The following is a 27,608-nucleotide window of genomic DNA, read 5'->3' on the forward strand; positions in this document are numbered from 1 at the left end:
ACATGACAGGGAAAGTAAAAAAACTGAAGACAGTAAGAAAAAAAGAAGGCAATTTTTCATGGAATTGCCTCAGTAAAGCAAGCCACAGCCCTGGGTTTGCAAGATCTAAGCAGGACTTTTTTTCTGACAGGGTCCTTCAGAGGTCTCCATAGGGTTGCCATAAACTGGAAACAACTTGACGGAACATGTCAACAACGTACAGCCGTGATAGTTGTGTTACCTGCCTTTTGTTTTATACATTCCATTGCTTGCAGGTAATTTTAGGAGCAGTTAACAATGGATGCAGCGGAGATATAAATAACAGTATGATCTTTCTCCCATCAGAGCTGAGGGCTGCCATCCAGCTTGGAAAGGTTGTAGGACAGGCTTTTGTAGCGTATGATCAACTCTATCCTTGCTGCCAAAGCCTGGGATTCGCTACCCAAGGGATCTCCCACACCTTTATCTAATGGTAGGGATGGCCCTGTTACTTCCAATATGTATGTTTCGTGGTGGAACTGTGCTGTGAGATGAATATTTTAACACAGTTTTGTACTCTGTGATTTACATGTTCCTTTGAAGCTCTCTCCGATAAGGAATGCAATCGTTATCTGGCATCAGTTTATTGATTCAGATAGACAAAAGAACAAAGCGCAGAAGCAGAATTTACCCAGATGAATCTGTACTTTACAACCTCAAACAGTAAAACATCTTGCAATTCCTGCTAGAATAGCTTGGAGACAGCTAATGTGTCCGCTGATATAATAGTGCTGTTTGATTGTTACCTGTGGGAGTCAACATGAGCATTTATTTGTATCTGTTAGAAAAGATGAATTTATTATGCCGTTCAGCTCTTATAGAGCATCAGATCTGCCTGTCTAGGAATTAGTTCAGTCACAAGATAAAGGGAAAGATGAAACACATGCAGTAGAATTAGATATTGCTTAGGAAATGTGCCAGTCCCATAGAAATGAATGGAAGTGCACAACGCCAGAGTTATGTTTCTGCACAGAAGCCATTCATATGAAGAAGTCTTATATAAGAGTACTTCTTGCATAGAATGGCAGTCCCTAAAATTGTCTTGTAACCAATGTTGGCCTGAGCTTTAGCCATGGCGAAGGTTAGGTCATAAATCAACAATATACAGCATGCACGGCAAAAACTTAACCAATATTTTGTTGAAAATACCAAAGCAAAGGAAATGGATACTGTTGAAGCAGTCTTAAAAATGCTTTAAATATACATTTGTACTATCTCAGTATCCTTTCTAGGTATGCTATGGTTTTGCTTTTTGCCATATTCACATTGAGTACTGTGCACAGTTCAAAATTCTCAAGTCAGTCATTAATTATAGCAAGTTACTTGCAGTTAATTCCCCTTCCTTAATAATAAATGTGGCACAGCAGGTTAAACCACTGAGCTGCTGAACTTGCTGACCGAAAGGCCGGCGGTACAAATTCACAGGACAAGGTGAGCTCCCATTGTTAGCCCCAGCTTCTGCCAACCTAGCAGTTCGAAAACATGCAAATGTGAGTAGATCAATAGGTATCACTTTGGTGGGAAGGTAACGGCGCTCCATGCAGTCATGCTGGCCACATGACCTAGAATCATAGAATCAAAGAGTTGGAAGAGACCTCATGGGCCATCCAGTCCAACCCCCTGCCAAGAAGCAGGAATATTGCATTCAAATCACCCCTGACAGATGGCCAGGAGGCATCTATGGACAATGCCAGCTCTTTGGCTTAGAAATTGAGATGAGCACCAACCCCCAGAATCGGCCACAACTAGACTTAATATCAAGGGGAAACCTTTGGCTTTAATAACAAAGGTAATATACTACATTTCAATTCTAACTTAACAAAAGACAATTCTCTTTACTATAAAACTCATTAGGAACAGCATGTTACTTAAAATTAATTCCCTCTTCCTTATAACAAATACAGTGGTCCTTGCTATCTGCTTAGGTTTGGTGCCAGGACTCCCTGTGGATATCAAGATCTGTGAATGCTCAAGTTGCATTGTAGGCAATGGTCTAATAATATAGTCCCCATTATAGAAAATGGCAAAAATCAAGTTTTACTTTTTGGATTATATACATATATATACACACACACAGACATACATACAGGTTGTGGATGGTTGAATCCGTGGATGCAGAATCCATATATTCAGTATATAAACATGGAGATGCTATGATAGGCTTGTTAAAAGACCATGGAGCATAGCAGTACATATACTGAATATGATAATTGCACTCTTTCTCCACAGCAGCAAGCATGAAACATCTGAGTCTCAGCAAGGGAATAGTCTGCAGCAGATGTGTATGAGTGAGGCCTGCTTATAAACAAGTCCAGTGTGTTGGAGAGAATTGCCTTGGCTGTGAAGTCCATGTGGTTTATAAAGAATTTGTGTTGAGAGGGGGATTGGGAGGCCAGGCTGGTACAATGGTAAGAATGCTGGACTGGGGATACACCAGCTTTATAGAATTAATCCAGTTTGACACCATTATAACTGCCATGGCTCAATGCTATGGAATCCTGGGATTAGTAGTTTGGCAAGGCACCAGCTCTCTTTGGCAGAGAAGGTTGAAGACTTTGTAAAATGACAGCTCTCATTTTATTTATCATATCATTTTTATATATCATATAAGAAGCGAACCGAGGGTACAGTTATAATGTATTTTAAAAACACAAAGTTTAAAAAACTTGCCAATATACTAAATGTCCTTTGACCAGTAGCTGGCTACTTGAAGTGCCCCTGGTGTTGCTATAAGGAGGCCCTCCATGTGCATATGGCAGGGCTCAGACTGCATTGTAATAGGTGGTCTGTGGTTTGCTCTTCTCCACACTCGCATGTTTTGGACTCCACTTTGTGGCCCCATTTCTTAAGGTTGGCTCTGCATCTCATGGTGCCAGAGCACAATCTGTTTAGCACCTTCCAAGTTACCCAGTCTTCTGTGTGCCCAGGGGAGGAGTCTCTCATTTGGTATCAGCCATAGCTTGAGGTTCTGGGTTTTAGCCTGCCACTTTTGGACTCTCACTTGCTGAGGTATTCCTGCAAGTATCTCTGTAGATCTTAGAAAACTATCTCTTTATTTAAGGCATTGGCGTGCTAGCTGATATCCGAAATGGGGATGGGCTGGAGATGTCACTGCCTTGGTCCTTTCATTCTTGGTTGCTACTTTCTGGTGAATGTCAAGTGGTGCAATACCGGCTAAACAGTATAATTTATCCAATGGTGTGGATCATAGACATCCTGTGATAATGTGGCACGTCTCATTAAGAGCGACATCCACTTTTTTAGTATGGTGAGATGTGTTCCACACTGGGCATGCATACTCAGCAGCAGAGCAGCAAAGCACAAAGGCAGATGTCTTCACTGTATCTGTTTATGATCCCCAGGTTGTACCAGTTGGATTTCGTATGATATTGTTTCTAGCATCCACTTTTTGCTTGATATTCAAGCAGTGCTTCTTGTAGGTCAGAGCATGGTCCAGGGTAGCTCCCAGGTATTTGGGTGTGCTTCAGTGCTCAAGTGGGATTCCTTCCCAGGTAATCCTCAGAGCTCGAGATGCTTATCTGTTTTTAAGATGAAAAGCACATATCTGTGTTTTAGATGGATTAGGAATCAGCTGGTTTTCTCTGTAGTAGGCAGCAAGAGCACCTAAAGCTTCGGAGAGCTTCTGTTCAACCATTTCAAAGCTCCCTGCTTGGGCAGTGATGACACGATTGTCAGCATAGATAAAACTCTCTGTCCCTTCTGGCAGTGGCTGATTCTTTGTGTAATGTTAAACACTGATGGAGCAAGCACATTCCCCTGAGGCAGGCATTTTTTTTTTTTTTTTTTTTTTGCCATCTGCTTCTCTGGCCCTGAAATTCAACAAAAAAGCTCCTATTTTCTAGCAGATTTTCTATGAAGCAGGTGAGGTGGTAGTCCTTTGTGATATTATAAGTTTTTGTCAGGAGAAGGTGATGATTTACAGTGTCATAATCTGCTGGCAGGTCCATGAAGACAGCTCCGGTAATCTGCTGCCTTTCAAAACCATCTTCTATATGCTGAGTCGGGTTCAACGCTTGTGATGTGCATCTTTTGCCTTTTCTGAAGCCAGCTTGCTGTGGAATTCTGCATGGGTCTATTTTTTTTCCATAATTCTATGCAAAATAAGTCCTTTCAAAACATTGTAAAGATGGCACAAGGAGATTGGGCTATATCTTTTTGAATCATTACAATCTTTGCCTGGTTTCAAGATGACTATGACTCTTACTTTCCTCCAGATTTTGGGAATCTGACAGGATGTAATGCAGTTGTTCATCAGCTCCCATGATTCCATAACAGTGGACCATGGCTGTTAAAGTGGTGTCAAACTGCATTCATTCTAGGTTCTTGTGGGTTTTTTCGGGCTATAGGGCCATGTTCTAAAGGCATTTCTCCTGACGTTTCACCTGCATCTATGGCAAGCATCCTCAGAGGTAGTGAGGTCATTCATTCTTCAATATAGATGTAGCTTTCATTTCAACTGTGCTACAAGATCCCTTTGAATATATTCAAGAGAAAGGTGGGATATAAATTCATTTTGCCTCCTTTTGGCCTCTGCCAAAAGGTTGTGCTATCAGCTGTTATTTGATTTCCTGGTAATATAAGACACGGTCAAGGTTCTAGATCTGGGATCTGGAACACTAAGCCTCCTCTGTAGCTCTTAAAATAAAATCCTTGCCAGGATTTGAGGGCCTGCCTCTCTCTGGCTCTTGCTGATAGACAGGAAAATATGCATTGCAGTGAGTGCCTCAGAACCTTAAACAGGGCCACATGTTATGCAGGTGATTGCCTTCACCATGGAAACTGGAATTCCTTTTTCCTTCCTTGTCCTACCTGCTTGGTGCATGGAAGCAGGGCTCAGCCTGGGGAGCTTTCCATTGGCTGTGGGGTTCCTTGTTTTTCCCACCTGGTAGGCTTTCATTGGCTCCCTCCTCCCCCTTCACTCACCCATCCCAGCAGCTTCATGGTATGATGACAGAAGTGCTGGGAAAACCCTAAGAGGCCAGTAGCAGCTGCATCCAGGGCAGACTCAGCAACCTGCCTGAGATCTCTAGCTATGAGAAGAGCCCTGTGCTGAACTGGGCCAGGGAAAAGCACAAGCCTTGTGGATGAGCAGCATTCCTTTCTAAAAGTTGCCCAGTCTGAATTTTACTGCTACTCATAGTGCAATTTGAACTGAGCAGAGGCTGAAATCTTGCAAAGTAGGTAAGTTTTCAAAATTCAGCTGATACAAACAGAATAATATTTATGGATCAAAAACTCTGCCTTTCCTTTCTGCCAGTCTTTGGGAAGTTTTTGAAAGATTGCTGAAGTTCAGCAAAAGCTTTACTCTCTTTTCTCTTGGGTGTTTTGTATCTTTGTAGCTGTGGCAGATACTCAGGAGCAGAACCAATTCTGGCCTGGGGAAGTCAAATTCATGTCGGATAATGTCTGACCATCAGGATGGTCCTTGAGCTCAATGGAAAGAAAAAAATATACACAAATCTGTAAATGTATGTATTTGAAACCGAAGGTCTGAAAAGTTCTAACACTTCAATTTTTTAGGATCAGCTATGTTGTAAGATAGAATGAAACTTAGTGTTGCTATTTTTTTCCAGGGTTGCATTTCACGGGGCATCTCAAATGCTGGGTTTTCTATGATAACTAGTAAATAACCCCTGCGTCCTCCGCCTCTTCCAAATGAATTAGTGGGCATCACAGAGGAGAAACCAGGGCCACTTCTGCACAACTGTATAGAATCCACATTGAACTGGAGTGTATGGCAGTATGGACTCAAATAATCCAGTTCAAAGCAGCTATTGTGAATCATCAGCCTTGAGATTCATGGTTATATGGCTGTATGGAAGGACCATGGGTTTGTGATGTATTTATCGAGTTTTTTTAGTAAAGGAATTTTAAGGTGGGTTTATATGTCAAAATTGATGGATCCTGTTAAGACAGAGAAGGAGAATGCATTGTTCTTAAGAAGGTGTTAGACTTAAGCTCCCAACTTTCTTCACAACTGGCCATGTTGGCTAGAACTAATGTGAACTTGCAACTCAACATCATCCGGAGAGTCACATGCATCTCCTCATCTCCAACCAAAACGGTATAGAAAAACCAGAAATCCATATTTGTACAAAAGGAATCCTAAGCCAGTCTCATCACAACAAAATGCTGTGGGTCAATAGGTATCTGACTAAAGGCCCTTCCACACAGCCATATAACCCAGAATATCAAGGCAGATAATCCACAATATCTGCTTTGAATTAGGTTATTTGAGTCCGCACTGCCATATAATCCAGTTCAAATCATATAATGTGGGATATTATTCAGCTGTGTGAAAAGGGCCTAAGAAATGCATCATTATTAGTCTCTGGAGAAACTGAACACTTTATATGTTATTGAATTATTATCAGTGAAATCTGATAATAATTCAATAAGTTTCTGTGGTCACAAGGCAGGAGGAACATTGCCACTTTCTACAACTGTGGGCTGTATTGGGTGGGGGATGATGAGATTGTAGTCCAATACATATGGAAAGTGCCAGGGTTTGGGGGTGATTGGAATTTGAGAAGAGTGAATGCCACCCAGGAAAAAGCTTCTTTCTCTAAGCAAAAGAAAGGTGTAATGAACATGAATGGGGTGGAGATTGAAGGCCCAGAAGTGATCCAGGGGAAGGCACTCACTGCATCAGGGGGGCTGAGGATCTACCCTAGCAAACCTTTTGTATCATTGTCCCAATACCCCCATGCATATGGGATATACTGAGCATGGTGATCAGATCATGATATGAATAAACATAACAGTTTAAATAATGTACCAGTAAGACCTTCTCGCGGACCACCCTGAGAATTTTGAATAGTAACATTGCTCTCAATCAGGAATTTGGCCACTTTGAACCTTTCTGAATATGTTGGACTACTGCTCTCATTATACCTGCATATTGGATTGATTGGAGCTGTAGTCCAAAACACAAGGGAAGTGTATAGAGTTCCTCATCCCTCTGCTAAAAATTACAAAGGTGAGGAGCAGATTTTATTTTCATTGGTGGCAATATCATATCTGCCTGCCATAATTTGTGGTTCAGTTTTCCCCAGCTTGACCACAGCTTGAATCACAACTTCCAGTCAGTCCTGGTTGAAGTCTGTATGTGTTTGTGTGGTTTTTAAATGGAATATTTGCACTATCAAGTTTTTGTACTATCAGGAGGGGAGAAAAGCATGGTTCTATTAAGGGAAGCTTCTCAGGTCAGGAAAAAAAGTGAAGGTTTTGAGTGAAGGTTTTGGGTGGAGATGGATTTGCATTAGATTTATTACTCACTGGTTTGAGAAAAAGCAATCTGAGTTATTTGAAACCTGCTGTGACCAGCATGCAAAAGAGCTGCTTCTTTCCATAAGTGGGTTCATGCCTCATTGGCTCCACAGGTGTGTGTTACTCCGGGTGCTTTACGAAAGGCAGATGAACAGGTTCAGCAATGATGTTTAGGATGGGGGACAGTCTGATCCCAATCTATTCTAGGAACTCAGGGGATTTTTTGCAGGAGGGAATATAAGAGGGCTTGAGAGCCAGTGTGGCTTAGACTCTGGGGGTGACCATTTGACTTTCCATGTGTCCATGGAAACCCACTGGATGGCCTTGGGCAAGTCACAATCTCTCCATTTCAGAGGAAGAGAAATGCAGACCCCTTATGAACAAATTTTGCCAAGAAAAACTTGTGGTGTGTCAAGTTACAACATGTTTAACCAATAGTGGGAAACCTGATAGCACATTGTAACACAACAATGCAGGATAGCTAAGTTTGCAGCTGCCTTCTCCAATCTGGCACCCTCACAATGTGCTGGATTGTAACACTCATCATCCCTGGATGTGTATAGCAAGCTCTGTAGTCTGTCATATCTGGAGGTTGTGGGAGCTGCTCTGGTTTTACAGAAATGGTGAAATTTGCAGGTATGCAGGCTCACACGTTTCACAAAAGATGTATGCCATTATCTAAATGGGTCATGAGAGCAAACTTGCAAAACACTTCACTACATGGGCTCAATCCGCTTGCAAATCAGCTGTGCTTTTTACAACTGAGGGCCCTTCCACACAGCCCTATATTTAATCCAAAACCTATATCAAGATGGCAGCCCTAAGTAATTTCTAGCACCTCAAACTGGGTGAGATTCAGCATAGCTTCAGCTGTAACCTAGGGCCCTTCCGGACAGCCCTATAGCCCAGAATATCAAGGCAAAAAAATTCCACATTATCTGCTTTGAACTGGGTTATCTGAGTCCACACTCAAATAATGTGGGATTTTCTGCCTTGATATTCTGGGATATAGGGCTGTGTGGAAGGGCCCTCAGACGAAGTTCTTTGTCAGAGGTTAATCCAAGAGAACGTGTATTTGTTTTTTCAGACTACCTTGTCTTAAAAGACCCCTTAGGGCCCTTCCAATCAGGCCCTATATCCCAGGATCTGATCCCAGGCTTTCTGTTTATCCCAGTTTATCTGACAGTGCGGATTCACATAATCAAGTATAAAACAGAAAACCTGGGATCATATCCTTGGTTTTAGCAGCATGTTAATTTATTGTTAGTGAATTTGTCAATGTATTGTATAATGTTTTAAATTTAGTTTTATGAATTTTTATTGTATATGTTGATAGCATCATCAATGCTTATGGGAGTCCGCCCTGAGTCCCCTTTGTGGGGAGAAGGGTGGGTTAGAAATGAACAAAATAAATACATATCCTGGGATATAGGGCCTGTCTTAGGGCCCTTCCACACAGCCATATAACCTAGAATATCAAGGCAGATAATCCACAATATCTGCTTTGAACTTAGTCCACATTGCCATATAATCCAGTTCAATGTGGATTTTATACAGCTGCATGGAAGGCCCCCTCGTTACTATAAAACATTAGTATTCTTATTATTCATATTATTGGTTGAACGCCTTTAGTCCAGAATCCAAAACTGTCCACATGGGTGGTTGTAATAGTGACCCTTATGCCCTCTGATGATTCCATGTACAAATATTTTGTTTAAAGCAGATAAATATTAATGATATTGTGTGCAAAATTATCATCTTACTATGTGTATATGAGGTATACTAAAGATAAATGAATTTCTTGTTTAGACTTGGATCCCATCTCCAAGATATCTCATTATGCAAATACAGGTATTCTGAAATCTGAAAAAATCCAAAACATTTCTGGTCCCAAGCATTTTGGATAAAAGATACTCCACCTGTATGTTATTGTCCTGATTTTTCCCCATATTGGGACTCAAAGTGGCTTACAACAATTAAAAAAGACAATGTTAAAATCCACAAAGTAAACAATCAAAAAATTAAAACATACATGATTAAATACATGTATTAGAAAAAGTACACTTGCTCACAAAAGCTCTATGTATTTCTGCAGGCTGGTACCTGGGGAATGGCTGTGTTCTGCTTCTTGTTGTCACTCCCACTGCTGTTTGCTCTGTTCAGCAACACCGTAAAAGGACAGAGAGACCCCGAATTATTCTGTGGTGGTGAGTAATTTCATTGGGTTCCTCACTGGTGCTTTCTTGGGGCACCATTATTCCAACAATTTCTTAAAATTAGAGAAAGACACGTATGAGAAATGTGCAAGAAAAATGCAAAGATACCTGTTTCACAAGCAGAAGAAATACAAGAGAAAGACTTTGTGGTGTAGTGCTTAGAGCAGAGGTGAGCAGCTGTGGATTTTTCTTTTCCACATCCCCTTGCAGGCTACAATGGAGTGCCTGAGGTGACTGGAAGTGATGTGGTATGACATTTCATTTATAAACAATTTAAGACTGATGGGGGGGTGGAGAGACTTAGGATTGAAGCTTTTGGGTAGGTTGTGGAGTGATAAAGGTAAAGTTTTCCCCTTAACATTAAGTCTAGTCATGTCCGACTCTGGGTGGTGGTGCTCATCTCCATTTCTAAGCCAAAGAGTTGGTGTTGTCCGTAGACACCTCCAAGGTCATGTGGCCGGCATGACTGCATGGAGTGCCGTTACCTTCCCGTCGGAGCGGTGCCTATTGATCTACTCACATTTACATGTTTTCAAACTGCTAGATTGGTAGAAGCTGGGGCTAACAGCGGGAGCTCACCTCACCCCCTGGATTCAAACTGCTGACCTTTCAATCAGCAAGTTCAGCAGCTCAGTGGTTTAACCTGCTGCAGCACCTGGGGAACATTTAACCAATTTGAGGTATTTTGCAGAGCAAAAAACACCAATGACTTTATTATATGATTATGTGTGAGTAATCTCCACTAAAATCAACACCAGGAAAATGTGCCTACTGCATACATTTCCTTGGAGTAAGGTCTGTTGAGATGAAACTTCCATCTACATCTACGTATACTAGACGTAATCCAACTTGACACTACTTTAGTTTCAATGGAATCTTGGGAGTTGTAGTTTGGCTATGCACTAGCACTTTGCCAGAGAAGGCTAAATACTCTCTCGTATTTCCATAGCATTGAGCTATGACAGTTAAATTGGTGTCAGATTGCATTAATTCTACAGTCTGAATGGTCCCTCAACACTCTGATTAATGGAGTTTACATCTGAGCATCATCCATAGGATCACTCTCTTGGCAAAAATGTGAAGCTTCCTTTTTTTGCAAAAGGTATAAAAATAGGTTTATTTCATGTTTAACACTTCACTTACCAACAGCCTTTCAAAATATGCCAGATTGGTAGTATTAAATCCTGGACTGGCTTCATTCCTTCCTTCCTCCGCCATACATAACCCTCTACCTGCGTCTCTCCAGGAGCACCCACGTCTCCCTCTCTCCTTCCCTGGCAATTCCACCTGGCTGCAAAACAACAAGCCTTTGTCATCTATTGACAGTTGTAGGCACAAGGGGGAAAACTCTCCATCTGTGGTCTCCTAGCAGAGAGACAAGTGGTTGCGTCTTTTAACAGATGGCACAATGAGCTATAAGAAATGTACATTCCCCCTGAGACAGATAACCTGACACAAAGTAGTTTCAACAACATATTGAAATAAACCCTCCCTTGTGAATGCCTCCGGTGGCTGCAGCCTCAGCCATTTGTTCCCCTGACAAAAGTCTTGCTTGGGTGATGCAAGCGTGGCAGGGCTGAGAGACAGGCCGCCCTGGGTTTTTCTGGAAAGCAGCAGAAGGAAACTGGAAGGCAAGTGATTTGGTTTACAGATGCCCATGGGCTGACTTCCTTCTTTCTTTTCTTTTCTTTTTTTTTCTTTCTTAAGCATAAGGTAGCATGTTATCCCACTTTTTTCTCTATTTTTCATGTCAGGAGCAACTTGAGAAACTACAAGTCGCTCCTGGTGTGATAAAATTGGCCGTCTACAAGGATGTTGCCCATGTCCCCGCATGAGAAGCTGGAGCTGACAGATGGGAGCTCACCACTTTCAGTCAGCAGTCCTGCTGGCACAAGGCTTTAACCCATTGCACCACCAGAGGGCTCCTGAAAATCAATGTAGGAAGGCTATTTCCTCCTGTTCTGAAATGTACGTTGTATCCGTATATAACCTAGGACTCTTTCCTATTACACTGTGATTCTATAGCACTATGATTCTACTTTAACTGCCCTGATCCTATCTCATTGAGTTCTGGGATTTGCAGTGTTGTTATTGTTGGGTGCATCTACACTGTAGAATAAATGCATTCATCTACAGAGCAGATGCACCTGTTGTGTGCCTTCAAGTCCCTTTCAACCTGTGGCAATCCCGATGTGACTCTCCTACAAGATTTACTTGATAATATTTGTTCAGAGGAGATTTTCCCTCTGATGAAAGGATGAAAGGGTTTGACCTTCTCATGACCACCCAGTGGGCTTTACAGTTGAGCAGGGACAGCATGTCTCCAGGCATGTAGCCCAGTACGCAAACCACTATAGCAGTGGTTCTCCCTCTACGTCCCACCTTGGAGTTTAAGATCTTCCGGGGAGGCCCTGCTCTCAGCCCCACCTTTATCACAAGTGAGACTGGTGGGGACGAAGGACAGGGCCTTCTTGGTGGTGGCCCCTCGCCTGTGGAATGCGCTCCCCGGGGAAATTAGGTCATCAACATCCCTCCTCTCCTTCAAGAGGAAGTTAAAAACCTAGATTTGGGACCAGGCCTTCGGGTAAGCTGGCAGATGGACCAAAGACAATGACGACGAGAGTAGGAAAGGACAATGACAATGCTGGATGGATTATGGATTTATAAATCGGCGAACATTGACCACAAAATGATTTTATTGCTGTTATGGTATTGATTTGATTGTTTTAACTAGTAATAACTGTTGATGTTAAATTGTAAATTGTATATTGTATTTTGTGAATTGTTGGGTATTGAATTGTAGCTTTTGTAAGCCGCCCTGAGTCCCCCCAAGGGGGTTGAGAAGGGCGGGGTAGAAGCACCCCAAATAAATAAATAATAATAATAAATTCTCAACCTGTGGGTCCCCAAATGTTTTGGCCTTTAACTCCCATAAATCCTAAAAGCTGGTAAACTGGCTGGGATTTCTGGGAGTTGTAGGCTAAAACATCTGGTGACCCACAGTTTGAGAATCACTGAACTGTAGCATGCCAGCTGATAATTGCCATTTAGGCAAGTGTTTACAATTTTCAGTCACAAGCTATGATAGTAAAAAAATCTCCTCCCCCCCCCACCAGTTTCATTGTTATCCCAAAGTCCACAGCAGAACATAAGGTACAGAATAATCCAGCAAATATAAAGCTAACAACATGATTGATAGCTCAATATACTATCATTGTAAGGGTCAGTTATGAGTCCAAAGACATGGCCTCAGAGTCAAATGAAAGGGAGACTTGTACCTACGATCGTATTTAGGGACTGAAGGTTGCAGCCCTACTTCTGAGAAGCTTTTCTACACATGCAATTTGCAAATCTTTGAGAATGTTTATGTCTAACTTTGCAGAACATGCTCTGGCCAGAAATAGCACTATTAAGGCAGCACAAGTGAAAAGAAGTCCTCAATGAAATGATGCTAGAGGTAAATCCACTCCGATTTGCTGCAGCTGACAAACAACACGGGGTAAAAAGTTCCCCTTTTATCCCAATTCTAGCCAGAAAATGCTAGAATTATTTTTTCATCACTGTATATCCCAGCACTTGAGAAAAACACATGATTTCCTTCCCTCCTCCTTGTAGAGACCGCTGCAGCACATGTCCACTTTTTAAAAAGCCTGAAACATCTGATCAGCTGATTGGGCTGTGAAACGGACACACAGCTGATTTAAAGGAAGCATGAACAGAGAGCAATTAGAGTTCTCTGAAACTCTTTATTTAAAATTTTATAATATTAAATGGAGCTTGAATAAACAATTGGGGGAAGGGAGAAATTGGGCTGAAGTTTGCTTTTTTAATCGCTCCATTATGTGCTGAACCTCATATGCACCCATGCAAATCTGCTTATATTTATTCGCATGTGTGCACAATTGTTTATACAATGCAGTGCATAATGGAGTAATTAAAAAAAACTCTTTCTACCGGATGTCCTCCATCCATCTTCCATCTTATTCTGATATGGAAAACGCCTGTGAGGATGATGATAATAATAATAATAATAATAATAATAATATCAACAACAACAACAACAACAACAACAACACTTTATTTATACCCTGCTACCATCTCCCCAAGGGACTCAGTGGGGCTTACATGAGACCAAGCCCAAAATACAACAATATAAGCAATAACAACAACAATACAAGCAATTTAAAAACATCAAAACAATAAAACAATCACATAAGCATTATAGGATGGTGGGGGTCCCAATCCAGGGACTAACAGATCTGTGTGGGGACCTGCAGTCAGGTCCCAGGTTTTTTTAACCCACATTTTCATGCTATCTGGAAGCGCCCTGAGACTCTACTGTATCTGGATCAGTGCAATCCAAGAAAGGTCCTCTCCATTGTTGAAATTTCCCATTGCATTTCATGGCACTGTGACATTCTCCCGGTTTATCCTTTCTCTACATTACTATGTGATTAAGCTAATACTCTACACAAGTCATTTTAATCTGCCAGCATTTCAGATGACTTGGAATTGGTTGTCATTATTAAAAGATTTACATACTGTATGCCAGGCAGATTTTTCTCCCTTTCTGGTCTTGTTTTAAAGAGTAGGCTCCCCTTCAGTATAATCTTATTGTTAATGGCCCTTCTTTGCATGTCAGATAGCAGCGTAATGAACGCGAGGATCCAATTGATTTAATGACAAGTTCTGCGGGTAGGAATTGATCTAATGTTTTCATTAGACTAAAAATGTTTCAACTCGAGGTTCATTCCGTGTTGAAGAATGACAAAGATGCTCAGTGTAAAGTGTAAAAAATGTGCGATACACAAATGTGGCATGAAGGCAAAGTTCAAAGAGCGTCCTGCCCTTCAGTCAATTCTTCTGACACAGAATGAAAAATATATCATTGGGGAAGATGTGCAAGTTGCACAGAATTATGTAACACACAAACCCAAACCATGACACATGAAGCTGTAAATTGCATTATATCTAGCTGACAGTGGCATTGGAAGGTTAGTGCATATTGGAGCATCACACATGTGTTAGCACATAAAAGGACACAGAGTAGCTTGTGAATGCACACTAGCTGTATCCTTTGGTTCTATGAAGGCATGTAGCCGGGGGAGGGGGCTTGAGGGGCTTCAGACCCCCCCCCCCAAATTCTCAGGGTGGTCCGCGAGAAGGCCTTACTGGTACATTATTTAAACTTATGTTTATTCATATCATGATCTGATCACCATGCTCAGTATATCCCATATGCCTGGGGGTATTGGGATAACGATACAAAAGGTTTGCTAGGGTAGATCTTCTCTCACTCAGACTCATCCCCCCCCCCTCCCGAATCAAACTCAGGCCCCTTCCCCCGAATCAAAATTCTGACTACGGGCCTGGTTCTATGCATTACATATTGAAGTTAAGTAATGCCATATCAGTCATGAATATTGATCATACACTGCACTATGTTGATATTCAGTATTGAGATTGTGTAACATAATTTTGTTTTATTATATAGGATCTCAGCCATAAAGTATCAGCTCCTGGGTGCATCTCTGCACTGAAGAATGAATGCTCTTTGACACCACTTGAATGGCCACGACTCAATCTTATAGAATCATGAGAGCTGCAGTCCTACAAAGTATTTAACCTTCTCTGTCAACAAGTGCTGGTGCCTCACCAAACTGCAACTCCCATGATACCATAACTTTGAGCCATGGCAGTTCAAGTGGTGTTAAATTGCATTCATTCTTGTTGTGACTCAGCTGGAACCACAGAGTGTCTCTGATGAGGATGATGGGACTTCGGTTCGCAGCCTGGTTCAAAATGTCCCTGTTATAGACAGTGAAGAAGTGCAGTTTTCCACAGCAAGGAATGAATGTATTGATACTGAAAACAGCCAGGTGCAAGTGCAGTTTGACTCAGAGAAGGAAGACAGTTCTCAGCCTGATAATGATAATGAGCAAGCAGGGAAACAGGCTGACACTAACAAACAGACTGACCTTGATGAAATGGGAACCTTAGATCGGGCTGTCCGTTTGGAATTCAGAGTTCGAAGGAGTGTAAGAATAGCTAACAGGAAGGAGGCCAGAGGCCAGAGAAACACCTTCATGTTTTGCAAAGGGTATTAAGCAGTATGTTTGAGACCAAATCTTTGTCAAAGCAACTTTGCATTTTACCAAGAAGCTTGCCTTTGCTTGTATGGATTATCTTGCAGTCCTTGTGTTCATGTTTTCAGGACTTTGTCATGTTCTCTTGGGTTTTTGTTTTGCTGGTGCCTTTTTGGATTAATCTTCAAAGTGCTTTTTTATATTGATCTTTTGAAACATTACATTTGCTTTTAAGACCTTTTTACCTTTTTTTTTTAATAAACTGTAAACACTTCTGGCTGTGTGCAGTTTGATGTTTTCCAACAAGGTGAATCTACTCTGAGGTGCGACAATTCTACAATGTAAAGACACCCTCTGATTGTGGTGACTGCAGATGTAGGAATAGAGCCCTCCAGGTAGTGCTGGATTTGCCATTGTGTTTAGGTGTGCTTAAGCATAGGCCCCTGTTGGTGGGGAGGGGGAGGGGGGTGCATCTTCATTGGATTTTGCTTATATGGTGCAATTCTAAATCTGAAGGTTTTCTGTTTTGGAGCAATTCCAGACATAATGATAGAGTTGATAGTCTATAAGAGTGTGCCACAAAGCAGGCAGTGGAGGCCCACCAGGCCTAACAACTTCAGGGTCTAAGGAAGGGGTCTCATAATTTAACTAGCACAGGGCCCATTTGCACTGCTTCCAGGCCCTGAGGGACAACGCATTCCTTCTAAGAACATCATCTAGCTTGTTGCCATCACCATGGCATGCCAGCTTTTCTAGGCTCACTCTCCCCATTAACTCCTGAAGCATAATTTACAGATAGAAAATGGAAGGCATATGGCCAAACATAATCAGAGTGTGCTCAGGATGGTAAAAGTTATTAATGCGGGAGAACATACAATTCTGAGATGCAGCAGCAATTTGATCTTGCCTGAAACTACTGAGAAGGACAAGATTTTGCTTCCTCCTCATTCTCCTGCTGCTTTCATTGAACACATGGGCCGGCTTTGGCACAGCAGGTTAATCACCATCTGCAGCTGCAGTAAATCTTGCTATCCAAAAGGTTGACAGTTCAAAACTGGGTCAGGGTGAGCTCCTGACTTTCAGCCCAGCTCCCCACCGACCTAGCAGATTGAAAATAGCAATGTGAGTATATCAAGAGGAACCGCAATAAGCAGGGAGGCATTCTAGGCACATCATTTCAATCAGAAAAAAGGAACAAAATTTATGAACAACGAAGGCACTCCCTGTGGCCAGAACCAAGCACAGCCTCAAGGATGCTGAAAGTTGGGGGAAAGCCTATATAAATACCTCTGTCTGTTGTCTGTCTTGTCATTGTATAATTGGCATTGAATGATTGCCATATATGTGTTCTGTGACCCACCCTAAGTCCCTTTGGGGGGGGGGGGAGAAGAACGGAATATAAATACTGTAAATTAATAAGTAAAATAAATAAATACGTTACAAAACATATGCCACCCAGGAGTTAAACTTTTTTATTTATTATTTATTTCATTGATACATTGCATATCCAACTTTTCTCCTGATAAGGGATGCAAGGTGGCTTCAGACAAATTTGATACAAACATTTTAAAAGGCTGTTGAAGAATTTTACTAAAGTATTAATTTAAAACACATCCAGTAAGAGGAACAAAGGATGTTGTACAATCCATCCCATGAAAACACTCTCCTGTTACAGCACATTAACAGCTAAAGGCCTTTAAAAAAGATTTTAAAAGCTGGAAAAATCCTTCTTGAAAGACCTCTTAAAACCACTAAATATACCTCTTAAAACTTTAAAATGTAAGTGAAAAATATTAATTGTCGCACACACACAAAACCTACATTATCTTCTTTGAACTCGGTTATATGGCAGTGTGGACTCAGCTAATCCAGTTCAAAGCAGATATTGTGGGATTTTCTGCCTTGATATTCTGTGTTATATGGCTGTGTGGAAGGGCACAAAGATCTTGTATTTTATTCAGCTGTGTGAAAGGGGCCTTTGTTTCCACTTATAACAATACTTTTGAAATGTCGCTTTGTTGCACTCTTATTACCCTAAAAGTAACACTAGAGAAAAAACCCCAAGGATCTTCATATATTAGCTTTAAAATATAACTTGCTTACAACTTTGTTATGTCCAAAGTAAACTTGTGCTGCTTTTGAAATGCAACTTTCTTCTGCCTTTGTAACTCTCAAAAGTAATTGTTTAAAAGTGCTACATGACTTGTGAAATGCAACTTCCTTGCACCCTTGACAGTCCAAAACAACTCTTTAAAGATAAACACCCCAATATCTTTGTTTCCAATAGTATGATTACTTTTCTAACTGTACTGAACCCTCACTGTCCTCTAATAAGGAAGTCGAAACAGGTCTGCTACTTGTGACTTGCTGTTTTTAAAGCTCTATTTCGACCTGGATGAACTGAGGGCCCTTCCACATAGCCTTATATCCCAGAATTTCAAGGCAGAAAATCCCACAATATCTACTTCAAATGCTCTTTGAAGAAGAAAAAAATCAAAGGAGTTGTCAATCAGTGAAAAAATATGTGGCGGCAGGTTATAGGGTCATATGTTTGTTCCTAGCAGTAAGACGGACTTCTTGGTAATTCTTTTCCCCATTCAGATGACAATCGAGAGACATGTTCTCTCTGTCTGGAGGAATTGTAGTCTTTCTCTTCCAAGACAGGGTTAACATTTCAGGATGCACAAGCCTTTGCTTCTGCCCCCGTTTCCTGTCTGGGATGGATTATTCAATTACTCGCTCTTTGGCCTCCTCTCAACCTTTCTCAACCATTTCCAACTTCCACGCAAGACCTTGGCAGGGGTTGAAAGATGGTTTCGACAGAAAATTTCACAGCTTCATCAGCCCTTCTGGGCCTCCTGCTCCGGCTTAATTAATTTGAAAGGCAGATGGAAAAAAGGAGTCCGATTAAAAGGTCCCGATCCTGTCTTTGACTCAGCAGTCAGGCAGTGGTGCATCGGACACACAACCAGCTGCCTGCTTTGTCGCTAGCTATAGATATAGCCAAACACGTTGAGTTCAGTGTCAGTGAGGCATCTGAGCTTGCTCACATTTTGTTGTTCTTGCTGTTGCTGTGTGCCTCCAATACATTTCTGACTTATGTCACCCTGAAAGCAAATCCATCACAGGATTTTCTTGTCTTGTCAAGTATTCATCAGAGAGGGTTTGCCCTGACTTTCCTCTGAGGCGAAAAAAATGTAACTTGCCCAAAGCCACAAAGTAGGTTTCCAGGGTTGAGCGAGGATTTGAACCCTGATCTCCCAGGGTCCTAATCCAGTACTCAGATTACTACCCCTAATCTAGGCCCTCCTTTCACCCCTGCCAGTTTCACAGGCTTGTCTTGTGGGGACAAGGGAGAGAGCCTTCTCCTCTGTGGCCCCTCGACTCATTGCCCGGAGAGATTAGGAAAGCCCCTACCTTAGAAAGCTTTAAAAAGAATCTCAAGACCTGGCTCTGCCATTGAGCTTTTGGAGAGTAGCCATACAACCTTATGCTATTGCTCCTCTCAACACTTTTGTCCTTGGAGTACACCCTCCCCCCCTTGTACGAAGGCCTGTTTACTACCCCATTTCCCTATGAGCTCTCCCTTGCAAATAATCTGCTCCTTTTTTCTCACCCTGAGTTTTTAATCATTTTATTGTACATGCGGCCCACTCACTGTTACTGTGATTGTTCATTGCATTCTTATGTTTGTGTTCATTGCTTATTGTATTCATCATGTTTTTGTATTTTACTGTGTTGTTGCTTGGGTTTCGGTTTTTATTTTATTGTATTTTATTGTATTGTAATTTTCTGTTTGGGCTTGACCTCATGTGAGCCGCCCCGAGTCCCCATTGGGGGAGATGGTGGCGGGGTATAAATAAAGATGATGATGATGATGATGATGATGATGATGATGATGATTCCAGCACCATTATGGCTTTCCATAATTCAGAAGGGCCTCTGAATAAGGAGATTAATCTTTATCAGCATATTCAAAGGAGTGCTGGAAACAAACAAAAATCACTCCAAGTGCTTAAGACAAACTCCATTGTTTTTGCTTACTACCATACACCAATGGTTCCCAACCTGTGGTCTGTGGACAATCGGTGGTCTGCAAGAACTGAAATATTGTCCGCGGTCTCACTACACCATTGCAACAAGAGTGACTGGTCTTGCGAAACCCTCTTACAGTGCTGAAGATTATTAAATATGGTCTTCTGTGGGCAAGAAGATGACAACTACTGGATGGCCTATGTTCTGTATCAGAAACTAGAGCTGATGTGGTCTATCCATTGCAATTTTCTGAATTAGCACCCTAAATAACCAAAGCAAATCTAAAGTTGACCAAAAACTGATTCATAACCCTTTTGGTACTAATGTTGGAGAGTGAACCCTAGTCAAAGTGGTCCCTGGTCAAAAAAAAAGGTTGGGAACCACTGGTATATACTCATGTATAAGTCAACCCCATGAACAAGTCAAGGGCAGGTTTTGGAGCCAAAGGGGGTTGGTGCTTCTTTTAGGTTATCCTGAGATGGACTAAGTTCTCACCTTTCTATACTTTCCTCAAGAGAAGGGAATGATTCATTTCTAGATAAGAGTTAAGGGTATTCACATTGACATGTGGATAACTCAACCCAGGTTTTTGTTGGTTTTATGACTCAAATTTCTAGATTTGTATAAGGCTGCTAAACTGCTTTTGTAATGTGACTTTGGCTGGACCTACACTGCCATATAATCCATATTATCAAATCAGAAAATCTGGATTTTATATGGCATTGTCAATGGGGCCATAGGACCCATCCAGACAGGCCCTATATCCCAGGATCTGATCCCATGTTTTCTGCATTAAACTGGATTATATGAGTCCACACTGCCAGATGACCAGGAATAAACATAAAGCCTGGGATCAGATCCTGGGATATAGGGCCTGACTGGAAGGGCCCTTAGTTTCACCATTGACCACCCAAAGTAATTAATTACATAGAATCATAGAATCAAAGAGTTGGAAGAGAGCTCATGGGCCATCCAGTCCAACCCCCTGCCAAGAAGCAGGAATATTGCATTCAAATCACCCCTGACAGATGGCCATCCAGCCTCTGTTTAAAAGCTTCCAAAGAAGGAGCCTCCACCATGCTCTGGAACAGAGAGTTCCAGTGCTGAACGGCTCTCACAGTCAGGAAGCTCTTCCTCATGTTCAGATGGAATCTCCTCTCTTGTAGTTTGAAGCCATTGTTCCGCGTCCTAGTCTCCAGGGAAGCAGAAAACAAGCTTGCTCCCTCCTCCCTATGGCTTCCTCTCACATATTTATACATGGCTATCATATCTCAGCCTTCTCTTCTTCAGGCTAAACATGCCCAGTTCCTTAAGCCGCTCCTCATAGGGCTTGTTCTCCAGAACCTTGATTGTTTTAGTCACCCTAATTGCATTACTTGCAACATGTTATTTCTAAGCTGCAGACTCCTGCAGCCTTATTGCATGACTTCTTCAAGTCATTTTGATGCCAACTGCTATTATCACAATCCCAAACAAAAAGCATAACATTGAAGATTGACTAACCCAAGCATGCCCAAAGTCCAGCCTGGGGGGGGGGGGGGGGGAATTACAGCCCATGTTCAAATTTTCACTGGCCTGTAGCCTCTGTCATAAAATCAATAATATGCTGCCCGCCAACACTGTTGACTACATACATGTACAAAAAAGATCAGTGAATTGATTTTTTGTGATGATCAACACCACAGTTTTGAATATGCACAGAATCTTTTCAATCTATGAATCATTTGATCTTTTGTTTTTCAATTGACAATCAAACCAAGTCTCATAAACCTAACAAACTAAATATTAACATCAAATTTAGTCTGTCAGCTTGTTTTTCTATTTCCTATTTTTGATCCGAATCTAAAATTAAAATAATGAAAAACACAATTTTTTATATTTATTCAAAATCAATAACATTTTTATTTTTTGAAAAATGAAAGAATGAGTGATACATGGATTCGTTTTTGTATTTCTGAATTAGGTGGCGCAGTGGGTTAAACCCCTGTGCCGGCAGGACCAACAGGTTGCAGGTTCAAATCCAGGGAAAGGCGGATGAGCTCCCTCTATCAGCTCCAGCTCCTCATGCAGGGACATGAGAGAAGCCTCCCACAAGGATGATAAAACATCAAATCATCCGGGCGTCCCCTGGGCAAAGTTCTTGCAGACGGCCAATTCTCTCACATCAGAAGCGTGTCGCTCCTGACACGACAAAAAAAAATTAGACAACTGTTAGTGTTATTTTCCTCTTAATATGTTTTTAATTTAGAAGTTTACATTGAGCATTTAACAGTGAATAATATGTAAATCTTCAAATAAACCTAGATATATATTTAATCTTCCCGCATTTTTTTCCAGACAGACTTTTTATTCATTTTATGTGGTTTTCAAATATGAATGGCAGAGTGATTTATTTGTGTTCTGCGTGAAAAAAATGAAAAGTATGCAATTTGCAATAATCTTTATATATAATATCTCAGCCTGCATATGTTTGTGCTTGCAAAACTCAAAACGTAGTTGGTCGATTGATTTGGCATTTCAACACAACATTGCATTCCAATACTCATGTGTTTTATAGTAAAATGAAATTTAGACACAACGCTGCATTCGAATACACGTGCGTATTTAGCGTAAAACTATCAGTCAGGGAATAGACAAAGTGGAACCTGTGATGGCCAAAGCAACCACTCACAGCCTAGCTTTCATTTTACCTCAGCAGTATAAGAAATGAAAGCTGAGCTCTAGCAACCAATTGCTGTGCAACTTACCATTTACCTCAGCAGTAAAACAAATAACAACCACTCACTGAGCAGCTTTCATTTTACCACAGCAGCAGAAGAAATAACAACCAATCAAAGCACAACTTTCCTTTCACCTCAGCAGTATAATACCCACCAATCACAGAACAGCTGTCATTTCACTTCAGCAGTACAAGAAATGAAAGCTGAGCTGTGTTTGGATGCTATTGGTATACCACTCATTCCAACTAACATGGCATTCAAGTACGAAGATCTTCAATTTCCAGTATGCCTTGCTTTTGCTGTGTGTGGTTTGCAAGTGTGTGGTTTGAATTTTAGAAACAATTGCTTCTCGGATGGGCACTTATACATCTCATGCTCCAGTCAGTAAACTGACAGATCCTTATATTTATGCAGAAAACAGAGAAACCAAACTATAGTCATTCCACTAGCTTTACAATAAAAAAAATATTTATGTAAAAAAAAATATTTTTCTTGCCTTTTCTTTCATTCCACATAGACATAGCAATGCAAGACAGGGTATTGAACTGAAAGATTTCTCGGTGAATCTATGTTCTCAACAATTTTATTTACTATCTCATTCATAGAATCATAGAATCAAAGAGTTGGAAGAGACCTCATGGGCCATCCAGTCCAACCCCCTGCCAAGAAGCAGGAATATTGCATTCAAATCACCCCTGACAGATGGCCATCCAGCCTTTGTTTAAAAGCTTCCAAAGAAGGAGCCTCCACCACACTCCGGGGCAGAGAGTTCCACTGCTGAACGGCTCTCACAGTCAGGAAGTTCTTCCTCATGTTCAGATGGAATCTCCTCTCTTGTCGTTTGAAGCCATTGTTCCGCGTCCTAGTCTCCAGGGAAGCAGAAAACAGACTGAGCCACAGTGAAGCATGGTCAGGTTTAGCTAGAAATTTTATAAAATAGTTAATTTGAATTTAATGTTAATGATTCAAGAAATATCAGGCTGAATGGTCATGCCCCACATGTTTTCACCTCACCAAATCTGATCCTCTTTGCAAAAAGTTTGGATACCCCTGGATTACCTTTTTTGCTAAAATGGGGGGAAAAACCTCATAATGTTCTCTGCTTTGACAATAAAAATTGGGAATGACAAGACTGGCAATGAAATGGGAACATGTCTTCTCAGGGGTGTAGAAATTAAAAGGCTTTCCACAGAGAAGCATAATTGGCAGCTTTCTTCTTGTGTTTCTATTACAAAATGATATCCATATAGTCAGTCTACCACATTCAATGAGGTTAGAGCAGGCATGGGCAAATTTCAGCCCTTCGGGTGTTTTGGACTTCAACTCCCACTATTCCTAACAGCCAGTAGCCTGTTAGGAATAGTGGGAGTTGAAGTCCAAAACACCAGGAGGGCTGAAATTTGCCCATGCTTGCTCTAATAGTGGGAGTTGAAGTCCAAAACACCTGAAGGACCAAAGTTTGCCTATGCCGAAATTTGCAAAGGACTCCCACAGAAGTGGGAAAACTACTACTAAAAAATATACTATTTTGAAAGCTGGGATAACACTTCTTTAAAAATCTTTAGGTCCCCCAGTGTGAATTTATGGTCAGCTTCCACATTGAGTTGTGATGGAGAACCAAGACATTCCTAGAGGGGCATTCATAGAATCATAGAGTTGGAAGAGACCTCTTGGGCCAGCCAGTCCAATCCCCTGCCAAGAAGTAGGAAAATCACACTCAAAGAACCCCCAGCAGATGGCCGTGTAGTCTCTATTTAAAAGCCTTCAAATAAGGAATCTCCACCACACTCTGGGGAAGAGAGTTCCACTGCTGAACAGCTCTCACAGTTAGGAAGTTCTTCATGTTCAGGTGTAATCTCCTTTCCTGTAGTTTGAAGTAATTGCTCCATTGCATCCTAACTTCCGGGGCAGCAGAAAACAAGCTTGCCCCCTCCTCCCTATGACTTCCCCTCACATATTTATACATGGCTCTCATCATGTCTCCTCTGAGCCTTTTCTTCTGCAGGCTAAACATGCCCAGCCCAGCTCCTCATAGGGCTTGTTCTCCAGACCCTTGATCATTTTAGTCACCTTCCTCTGGACACATTCCAGCTTGTAATCATCTCCCTTCAATTGTGGTGGCCAGAATTGGACACAGTGTGATTCCAGGTGTGGCCTAATCAAGGTGGAATAGAAGAGTAGCATAACTTCCCTGGATCTAGACACTAAACTTCTATTTATTCAGGCAAGGCATCCCCCATTCTGTATCTTTGCATTTCATTTTTTCTGCCTAAGTGGAGTATCTTGCATTCCCTCTAAAAGTCTATAGCTCCTCCCTCACAACTCTGTGGTCAACCTCTGGTGGAAATTTACCATAGAATCATTAACAGCTTTTGCCATCTTGACTACGCTCCAGTGTGGTTTGGCCATATGCCCATTTTCATTTGAAGAGTATATAAACACACTATAAAAAAATATAGGGAGGGCCAATCTAAGTTGGGCAGGTGGAAGTCAACTTTAGATCTTGCAAATGGAGTTGCTGCCGACATTTGTTTTAAACCATAAAATTCCAACCTGTGATTTGATAAAAAAAAAAATGGGTTCTGATTGCAGATCTGACTCATTGGAAAATTTGATTAGCCAAACGGAACAGTCCAGGCTGGAACAGCCAATGCCTTCTCAGCCAAAGCTTCCCCCATTCCCTCCCCCTGAAAAACAGATGAGCTCTGTTGGAACAGCCTTTGTTGTCTTTTGACACTTTACTGGGAAATCAGTTTCTTCTATGATGATGTCGGGAAAGGTGTTTGCATTGGAACAGATGGTATTCCCCTTTGAAAGATGCCAGATCTCTAACTAGACAGGGAACAAAATCCTTCTTTCCATTCCAGGAAAAAAAAAAGTCCCCCTCTTCTTTCATCACATCCAGGTGGAATTGTCCAATTAATGTATTTGCATTGGGTGCGAGTGCCTGCAGCAAAGATGGCAGAGCAAGATACTAACCGTCTACAAGGGAAGGGGAAGTGTGTCTACAGAAGCCACAAGTGGCTCCAGATTGTGTGGCCTTTTTCTGACCAAAAAGGTAGAGAGTGGATTTTTTTCCCCAAAAGCCTCAATGAACATTGCTTCACCTTTTAAACAGATTGTAGGACATATGCACTATTTAGCATTTTATTGGTTCCAAACTATTAGTGAACCTTTGGCTATATATGAGTTCTTCCATTTTCTCTCCCCACCCCCCACCCCTCCAATCTTTCCTTTAAAAGCCCACTATGGCACAAATTTAAGTGCTGTCTGGAAGCGCCCCAAGTGGGATTGTTGTTGTTTATTTGTTCAGTCACGCATCTGACTCTTCGTGAACTCATGGACCATGCCAGAGCTCCCTGTTGGCCATGGCCACCCCCAGCTCCTTCATAGTCAACCAGTCACTTCAAGGATACCATCCATCCATCCATCTTGCCCTTGATCAGCACCTCTTCTTTTCCTTCCATTTTCCCAACATCGTTACCTTCTCCAAGATTTCCTGTCTTCTCATGATGTGGCCAAAGTACTTAATCTTTGCCTCTAATATCCTTCCCTCCAATGAGCAGCCAGGCTTTATTTCCCAAAGTATCGATTGGTTGGATCTTCTCGTGGTCCAAAGCACTCTCAGAATTTTCCTCCAGCACCACAGTTCAAAAGCATCTATCTTCCTTCGATCAGTCTTCCTTATGGTCCAGCTCTCACATCCATAGGTTACTATGGGGAATACCATTCCTTTAACTATGCGGATCTTCGTTGCCAGTGTGATGTCTCTACTCTTATCGATGTTGGTCATTGCTCTCCTCCCAAGAAGTAAATGTCTTGTGATTTCCTGGCTGCAATCTGCGTCTGTAGTCATCTTTGCATCTAGAAATATAAAGTCTGTCACTGCCTCCACGTTTTCTCTCTCTATTTGCCAGTTATCAATCAGTCCAAGTGGAATGGCAGAGTATTACTCAGGATTGTCTGTGTCAAACCTAGACAGTTGAAGGATGTGTTTTGGCCCTGTGATCTGTAGGAGAGGCCCTTCCTTCATCCCATCTCCCTTAAAAACATGATTAACGGGAAAGTATGATTCTGCCTTTTCAGTGGGTTCCCTTTTAGAGAGGGAAATGTGTTCCTTCAATTATTGAGATCCCGAGCATGCTACGCTCCTAATGAGCCATCAAGAGAGCCTTCTTATTTCTTGGAGCATGGAGGAAAACTGTCTTGAGACATTTGTAGTCAAATTGCTAGGAATCAGATTTTAAAGTTTGGGTGGAAAGGAAGGAGAAAAATCTGTCTAGCCTGCTGCCTTTGTCCCTTTAAGAGGAGCTTGATCCACAGAAGTCAGGTGAAGGAGCCATGTCTTTTTAAGGGTTGCAATACCCAGAATACTCCAACCATCATGGCCAGTAGAGGTAGTCTAAACAAGAAATATTCAAAAGCTTGTTGGGACATGTAGTTTATGAGAATTGTCAGATAATGAGTTATTTTTCAGACCAAACAGCCAGGACAGGTATCATTTTAAGAGACATGGTAAGGTGTCTGACGTGTCTTTTATGGACTCTTTCCCTTATTGCTGTGTTGTCTGCAGGGACAGCCTGTCATGTTGTAGTTCTCGCCGTTGGCCAGAGGTGGGCAATGGTGCACAGGCTGAACCCCTGACCCATGTTTTCCCCAAGGCCAGGCCCTATGGAATCTTGAGCCTGGGATACATCCTGAAGCTCCAATTCCAAGGAACCCTGAAGGTGGAGAGGAGGGTAGTATGGAAGATGCCTTGAATTTTATTCTCAAACCACCAGCATTTGTCCTCTTTTGTGTGTGCATATATATCTGTGTCTTCTGGTTGCATGTTGACTTATGACGACCCCATGAATTTCACAAGCAAGGGATACTCAGAGGTGGTTTTGCCCGGTTCTTCAACCTGTGGTTCTCAACCTGTGGGTCCCCAGACGTTTTGGCCTTCGGGATTCTGGGAGTTGAAGGCCAAAACATCTTTAGACCCATAGCTCAATAACTACTACTCTAAAATATACTTTATACAGACATGGACAAACTTGGGCCCTCCAGGTGTTTTGGACTTCAACTCCCACAATTCCTAACAGCCTTGGGCTCTTTCCTTTTCCCTCTCAGCTGCTTAAGCATCTGGTATTCATTAGTGCTTAGCTTCACTGACACAAGGGCCCCTTCCACACAGCTAAATAAAATCCCACATTATCTGCTTTGAAATGGAATATATGGTAGTGTGTACTCAGATAACCCAG

At 41.7% G+C, this 27,608-nt stretch overlaps 1 protein-coding gene across 1 annotated transcript in view; it reads left to right on the top strand.

Annotated features, from left to right (window-relative positions):
- Positions 1 to 5,008: 5,008 nt before the first annotated feature.
- The window catches only part of CNPY1 (canopy FGF signaling regulator 1), a 65,500-nt gene continuing 42,900 nt past the window's right edge, over positions 5,009 to 27,608 (top strand). Inside the window, exons 1-2 of the mRNA XM_067469517.1 lie at positions 5,009 to 5,220; positions 9,404 to 9,515. Of these exons, the coding sequence (XP_067325618.1) occupies positions 9,419 to 9,515 (97 nt within the window). The 5' untranslated portion in view covers positions 5,009 to 5,220; positions 9,404 to 9,418. The remainder of the gene's footprint in view (positions 5,221 to 9,403; positions 9,516 to 27,608) is intronic.

The sequence above is a fragment of the Anolis sagrei genome, chromosome 6 (assembly GCF_037176765.1).
Source record: "Anolis sagrei isolate rAnoSag1 chromosome 6, rAnoSag1.mat, whole genome shotgun sequence".
Lineage (NCBI taxonomy): Eukaryota > Metazoa > Chordata > Lepidosauria > Squamata > Dactyloidae > Anolis > Anolis sagrei.